The 6831-nt window shown below is 55.4% G+C and overlaps 1 protein-coding gene across 1 annotated transcript; it reads right to left on the bottom strand.

Moving 5' to 3' along the window:
* Window positions 1-1291: 1291 nt before the first annotated feature.
* On the bottom strand, window positions 1292-3746 carry HES1 (hes family bHLH transcription factor 1). The gene is made up of 4 exons (XM_002758207.4): window positions 3408-3746; window positions 3173-3268; window positions 2841-2928; window positions 1292-2215 (listed from the first exon to the last, which is right to left on the bottom strand). The coding sequence occupies exons 1-4, from the start codon at window positions 3513-3515 to the stop codon at window positions 1665-1667; spliced, it is 843 nt and encodes a 280-aa protein (XP_002758253.2). The 5' UTR covers window positions 3516-3746; the 3' UTR covers window positions 1292-1664.
* Between the last annotated feature and the right edge of the window lie 3085 nt (window positions 3747-6831).

The following is a 6831-nucleotide window of genomic DNA, read 5'->3' as shown; positions in this document are numbered from 1 at the left end:
TTCCCATGATAGAGCCGCTCTCCACACTGGCCTGTGGGAAAGGCCAGAGCAGGGCGGGGGAGAGGTAAAGCTTTTGAAACAAGACAGAAAATCGTTGGCTTTATCTTTGTTAGGAAAGCTTCAAAGATTGATCTCTCCCGCCTCATCCTTCTCCTCCCAGAAGCCGGTCTAAGAAAAGGGGGGTGAGAGGAGGCTGGCGGGAGGGGCCGGGGCGGGGAGGAGGACTGGCCGGCGGTGGGGGAGGAGGGCGCGCCCGCCAGACCCACAGCGCGGCTGATGTGTCTGGTCTCGCAGGGTTCGTGGTTTTCATTTCCCCAACACCTGGATGCAGTCAAACACCTGGCCAAATCTGACAAAATCTGACAAGCCTTTGTGATGGGATTTGGAAGAAATTCCCTGCAGATCCTGGCACAGTTTAAAGCTGTCCGCTTTGAGTTAGGACTTGTTAAGGAGGGTTATGTGAGCTGAAACCTGAGACAACCCTTTTGCTTCTATCTGGAGCCCACATCTTGCCTGGAAATGGGGCATGACCAAGCGAAGGGGTCGCTTGCTGTTTGTATTAAAAGGGGAAGATGGCCTGTGTGCCTGCCAGCACAGCCCCCACATGCTTTCTCTATTAGAGCCAAGCACAGAAACTTATCAAAAACACATGTCTGGTGTTAATCATCTGCGCTCGGCCTCCACTTGGGAGTCTAACTAACTGTCCCTTGGCAGAAGGAATCTGTTGACCTTTTCAGCTTGCTTGAAGAGGGTGCAGAGAGGCATTTCAAACTTTTGCGTGCTGGGGAATGTCTTATTTGAGCCAAAGGATTGGCTAATTAATGAAGAAGACCCCAACACTTGAAGGAGGCACAGCAGCTGAAAGTGTTTTTACTTCGGATGTTGGTGAGCTACCCTAGGAGAGTAGAGCTGCAGGAACCACCCGAAACGTGCAGTGGGCAATAGAACTGGATCCAGTAACAGTGAATTCAGTCCTGTTCAGGCTTCCTCAGGAGGAGCTAACTGAACAAGGGCTGCAGACTTACCCAACTGCAACTTGAAAACATTTTTAGAAATCCCTTAAGACACTGACCACAAGTTTATCAGGGAAGTCTTACCAGAGGGCGGCTTGTAAAGTTAATGGAATTTAGTCTTTTTAGTTCCTGGAGGATTGGTGAAAGGTTTGATGGATTTTTAAAAAATGTTCTTTTAATAACAAAAGAGCCAGTTCCTGAATTACCAATTACATGTAATTCACATTCCATCAAGAGCCTTTTTACATATTCTAGAAGAATCAGTTCTAAGACATAAAAACCTTTACTTCTTTCTTTTATTATATTTTCTCAAATAAACTTCCCCCAAGGAAGATATTTTAAGAGCATTTCAGACATCTTTGGCATCACATAAAAAAGAAATCTCGTGTAAAAAACGAAATGTCATCTGTACTTTTATAATACAAAGGCGCAATCCAATATGAACATATAAAATATATACAAATATAGTGCATGGTCAGTCACTTAATACGGCTCTCTCTACGAAAAGTAACTTTTTAGGAATTAAAAATACACAAAGTAACCACTTAATCAAAAAAGTCCTCTTTACTCCCGGTATTCAAGTTCCTCTTTAGAGTCCGGAGAGAAGAGAGGTGGGTTGGGGAGTTTGGGAGGAGGAGTGGCCTGAGCCCCTCAGTTCCGCCACGGCCTCCACATGGAGTCCGCCGTAAGCGAGGGGCCGCTGGAAGGCGACACTGCGTTGGGGCCCACAGAGGTCCCGCTGTTGCTGGTGTAGACGGGGATGACAGGGCCGCTGTGCGCGAAGGCCCCGTTGGGAATAAGGAAGGCAAACTGGCCATCCGGAGCCGGTACCACCTGGAAGCCTCCAAACACCTTAGCCGCCTCTCCAGCCTGGCTGCCCAGCTTGCAGGGTGCGCCGCCGGGAGGGGGCGCCGCGCCCCCGGGGATGGGCACGAGCGGCGGTGGCGGCGCGAATGGCGCGTGCTGTGGACCGCCCGGTCCTGGTGGGGGCGGCGGCGGCGCCTGCAAGGCGGGGTGCGGCTGCCCAGGGTAGGTCATGGCATTGATCTGGGTCATGCAGTTGGCCAGGTGGCCAAGCAGCCGAGTGCGCACCTCGGTATTAACGCCCTCGCACGTGGACAGGAAGCGGGTCACCTCGTTCATGCACTCGCTGAAGCCGGCGCGGTACTTCCCCAGCACGCTCGGGTCTGTGCTCAGCGCAGCTGCGGGCCAGAAGGACACAGACGGGTCACCGAACGGCCCTGGCCCCGTGGCCACTGCCTCCGCCCTGGGAGGTCCCTGTGGCGCGCCTCCCTGACCATGCGCCCGTGAAACTGCCTCTGGCAGGGAGGATTGGATGAGAAACCAGCCACCTCTCCACACAAGCGTGGCAGCCAAAGCTGAGCCACTCCTTCCCGATTCCCTGTCGCTGCATTTAAAACCTATCTCAGCCCCAAATCTGTCACCCCCACCCCTGCGCGTGACGTGACCTTGGACAATGCCTCCCAATCCATCATTCGGGCCTCATTTCCCCTTCTGCAACGAGAGGGAGTGCTAACCCAGTTAACCCCCAGGCTCCATGCAGTTCCAAACCGCCACAGCCCTAAGTCCTTTCGCCCCTACCCGCCGCCCGCCACCCTCGCAGCTTCAACCTTTTTCCCTCCCTTCCGGAACAGTAACAACTTGGAGTTGTGGCTATAAATAAGCCCAGACCGTGGGAACGCGAGAGTGAGCCAAGGCAGTAAAATGTAGCTGAATGCCTCTCACAACCACGGGCGGAAGTCTGGAAGAAATCACCGCGAGGCGAGCGGGACGCCCGCACAGGGGGGCGCGGCAAGCTGCCCTCACCCGTCATCTGCGCCCGCTGCAGGTTCCGGAGGTGCTTCACTGTCATTTCCAGAATGTCCGCCTTCTCCAGCTTGGAATGCCGCGAACTCTGCATAGGAGGAGGCAAGGAAGGAAAGTGAGCCCCGTGTCAGCTGCTTCAGAGTACTGGGGGTCCCTCCTCCCGGCCACGGAGCGCAGACACATCTAGGGACCGCAGCGAAAAAGGCCGAGCCCTCCCGCCTAGGAGAACGCAGTACCGGCGAGTGCTAGAAACCGCGGGCGGGGGGTGTCACTCTCAGTAGCTGAGGAAGTTGTTTTTTAATTAAAAGAAAGAACAGCATTTCCCCACTTACATCTTTCTTGAGAGCATCCAAAATCAGTGTTTTCAGCTGGCTCAGACTTTCATTTATTCTTGCTCTTCGTCTCTTCTCCATGATAGGCTTTGATGACTGCAAATAAATAAAAAAAAATTAGCTCTGAGTTCTCATGGGATATGCCGTTTCGTCCCCGGTTTTCTAGACAGAAAGAAGCCCCCCAATCCCTACTTAATTTTGAGGGGCTGCAGAGAGATACAGGTACCGCCCTTACCTTTCTGTGCTCAGATGCTGTCTTTGGTTTATCCGGTGTCGTGTTGACACTGGCTGGGGTAGCAGCCACCGGGGACGAGGAATTTTTCTCCATTATATCAGCTGGCATTTTCCTTTTTTTTTTTTAATCCCTAGAGAATTTTATTTTTGGAGTTCTTCAAGAAAAATAATTTTGTTTATGTCTCTGTTACTTGAGACCTTCACAAAACTACTGAGCAAGTGCTAAGGGTTTATTGTAATATTTTGTGGCTACTTGGCGATCAGTAGCGCTGTTCCAGGACCAAGGAGAGAGGTAGACGGGGGATTCCGCTGTTATCAGCACCAGCTCCGGATCCTGTGTGATCCCCAGGCCCTGGCGGCCTCTATATATATCTGGGACTGCACGCGAACGGCTCGTGTGAAACTTCCCAAACTTTCTTTCCCACAGTAACTTTCAGCCAATGGGAGGAGGAGACACGCGGCACCGCTCGTGGACCGCGCCCCCCCATTGGCCGCCAGGCACAAGGTCTGGCGGCCAATGGCGCGCGCCTGAGCCTAGGGCACCGGAGGCTACAACGTCAATCAAAAGGATTTTAACCCTTTGCTACTCTCCCTCTGGGCTTTGGTTAAGGGGTTATTTTTTTTTTTCTTTTTTCCGCTTGGTTTTGGTCTTGTCTGTTTCTTCTGGAGCCAGGGTCTTTGCTCTTTATGCCCTCTCTCATATGTAACAGAGCGGCTTTGACTGTAGTAAGTTCATTTGAAGCATATATATATTTTTAAAGTGTTAAGTGCAGAAAAAAATAATAGCAGTGGTTAAAAGCGGGGGTGGGGGGAGAAACGCGTGTAAGGGTGTGAGTTACCAACGCATCTAAATAAGTTCCCGCTCAGAATTTATACATTCAGGAGGGTGAGAGTAGATCATGCAGGAAAAGGGCCAAAATTTTTTTTCCTTTTGCATGCAGAAAAAGGAAAAAATGCTTCTAACTTAAAATGCAGGTTTTTTCGGATAGAAGTAGTCCTTGAATCCCTGCCCCACCCCACCGCCGCCCCGTCTTTCAGAAATTCCTCTTCTGGAATTGGGGCCTTAGACCACGCGCTTCCCCAGGAAACAATCAGATTAATTTCCAACTGGGTGGAAGGAAGTGGTATCTAAAAATGAAAAAATGAACAAGGGAGGCTCTAATGGCAATGCCTCAGGGACTTGCTCCCTCCTTCACCACCGTTTCCCTTTTCATCTGTAGGCTCTAGGTTCTGCGGCGCGTTGAGGTGGCGGGCAAGGAAGAGCCTCTCCCTCCTCGCCCCGCGGGCGGTCTCGGCGCCCGGCGCGCGCGGGCCCTTTAAGAGCTACACCAGCCGAGCTGCAGTTTGACATCAGCCGGCCGGCGTGGGCGCGCCTGGAGCCGGAGCACGTGCCAGGATGTTTTATTGCCGCCGCGGCTGCGGCCGGGCCGGGAGGATGTGTGCGTGCGTGCGTGTGTGTGAGTGTGTGTGCGCGCGCCCCGGGGGCAGGGAGGCGGGGGGCGGCGGCGGGCGGCGGAGAGCGGGGGCCGGTTCCTGGTCCCCGGGAGAAGCCAAGAAGGTAAATAGCAGCTGCTGTGCTCGAGCCTGGGAAAACCCCGCCCCCTGCGCCGGGCCCGGGCTCATTGGCGCGCGCTGCGTGTGTGGGGTGTGTGTGTGTGTGTGTGTCCGGGGCCCCCTCCTTCGGCCCTGTGGGCCAGGAATCCGAGGGGGCGGCGGGCTGGGAGCCGAGCCCCGACGCTTACCCTCCCTCCCTACCCCCGCCTCCCCAGGCCAAGGTCAGCTCTTCCGGGCGGGGAGCGCACACCCCTGGTGGAGAGTGGGGAATTCTTCCATCCCCCCCCACCACCCTTACTTTCGGGCTTGGGGTTTTCACTCGGCCGAAAGCCTCACTTGCAGCAGCCTGGGGACGAGGTGGGGGCCTCCGTGTTTGCTCCGGGCCCCCACCTTCTCCCTCCCCCCGCGGGGCCCTAGGCGCCCGCCGCGGTCACGGGATGCCTGACCGCACTTAGGAAGCGGCCGGGTCAGCCTCCTGCCTCCGCTCGGCGACTGCGGTTAAAGCGGCTTCGCGCCGCCCGTCCCTTCCCCGGGTCCCGGGCGGCCGGCCGCTCCCCCTCACTGCGCCCGGTAGGCCGCCGGCGGGCGGCCGGGAGGAGGCGGGCGGCGCGGGCGGCTGCGTGCTGCCTGCTGGCCGGGCCGCGCGCCGGGAGGAGCCGCCGCCGCCGCCGCCGGGTGCCACGTGGCGGGCGCCGGGCCGGGAGCGCCAGGGCTCTGGCGGCGGCCTCCCTGGGGGATTTGCCGAGCCGGGCGGGCGGCGCGCACTGCCTGGGCCGGCCGGCCGCCTCCTGCCCGCCTGCCCGGGTCGCCGGCCCCGTGCCCTCACACCGCCTCCCCCCGCGCCCTTCCCGCCGCCCGGGAGCTGGGCTCGCGGCTCTAGGCAGCCCGGGAGCCCAGCGTCTTGTTTGATGTGCCCCCCCCGCCCTTTCAGCCCTTTCCGCGTCCCGGAGGTCTGGCGCACAGTTCTCATACACTTCATTCCTTCCTGCCTCCGAGCTCCCCACTGAGATAATGTTGTAAATGATTTCCCCAGATCTGGTCCCGGATGAGATTCGGTGGTTCCTGACTCTGGGTGACCTTGGGCAAGCCCCCCTCTTTCTTCCATTGTGGAACACACGCGCAGTGTCACACACTGTGTTAAACCCTGGGATTTCCACGATGAGAGAGACAGTGGCAGCCTGCAAGAAGTTTACAGTGAGCTGCGGGGTGGACAGACGCTGATTTTCTGATTGATGACCGGACATTGCTTTATTTTTCCTTGCTTTTCTGAGTTAGGTGGTGGCCGGAGAGATCAGGAGGACAGAAACAAAATATGAAACCGCACATGTATGGATAACAGTATTGCTGGCCTTTTTGGGTTTACAGCGGTGACGTTACTGCCCTCTGGAAGCCAACAGCCTAGAGACACATATAAATGTGTACAGCTGACATCTACTGATGTCCCAGTAAATTCCTCTGGGGGAATTCTAGGTTCAAGAGAGATATATGTCTGGATTGAGGTAAAATGCTATGGAGTTTCAGGAGAATTAAATTACTTTTAAGTTGGCGTACCTTGGAAAATTTCCTTCAGGCATTGGCCTATGTGCCCTGAAAAATAAGTAGGATGGGGGCATTGGAAATGTGCTGAGTCATGGGGCTGGAGAGGATGCAGGTACTCATGGCATTAAAGGCCTGGATTCTGGAACTTGAGGTCTTTATTCAGGGAAGATGGTCTGGAGCCGAGGGAATGTGAGGGACTAGAAGAGGCAGCTTGAGGCGGTGTCACAAGCTCCTTAAACGTGTTGCTAAAGGACTTTGGACCTTATCTTTAGATAATGGAGAGCCATGAAATAATCTTGAGCAGAGCAGAGGCATCAGGATTTCCCATTAGA

This window comes from Callithrix jacchus, chromosome 15 (genome assembly GCF_049354715.1).
Source record: "Callithrix jacchus isolate 240 chromosome 15, calJac240_pri, whole genome shotgun sequence".
Lineage (NCBI taxonomy): Eukaryota > Metazoa > Chordata > Mammalia > Primates > Cebidae > Callithrix > Callithrix jacchus.
Note: the sequence above shows the minus strand (reverse complement) of the source record. Positions and strands in the feature narration are given on the sequence as shown.

What these genes read in the sequence shown, in the direction of transcription:
- HES1 (XM_002758207.4), bottom strand. Translation starts at nt 3,515, where the DNA reads ATGCCAGCTGATATAATGGAGAAAAATTCCTCGTCCCCGGTGGCTGCT. An exon ending in CAGCATCTGAGCACAGAAAG is followed by an intron (nt 3,269 to 3,407) that starts GTAAGGGCGGTA and finishes ATTTATTTGCAG; the next exon opens with TCATCAAAGCCTATCATGGA. An exon ending in TGGATGCTCTCAAGAAAGAT is followed by an intron (nt 2,929 to 3,172) that starts GTAAGTGGGGAA and finishes CCTCCTATGCAG; the next exon opens with AGTTCGCGGCATTCCAAGCT.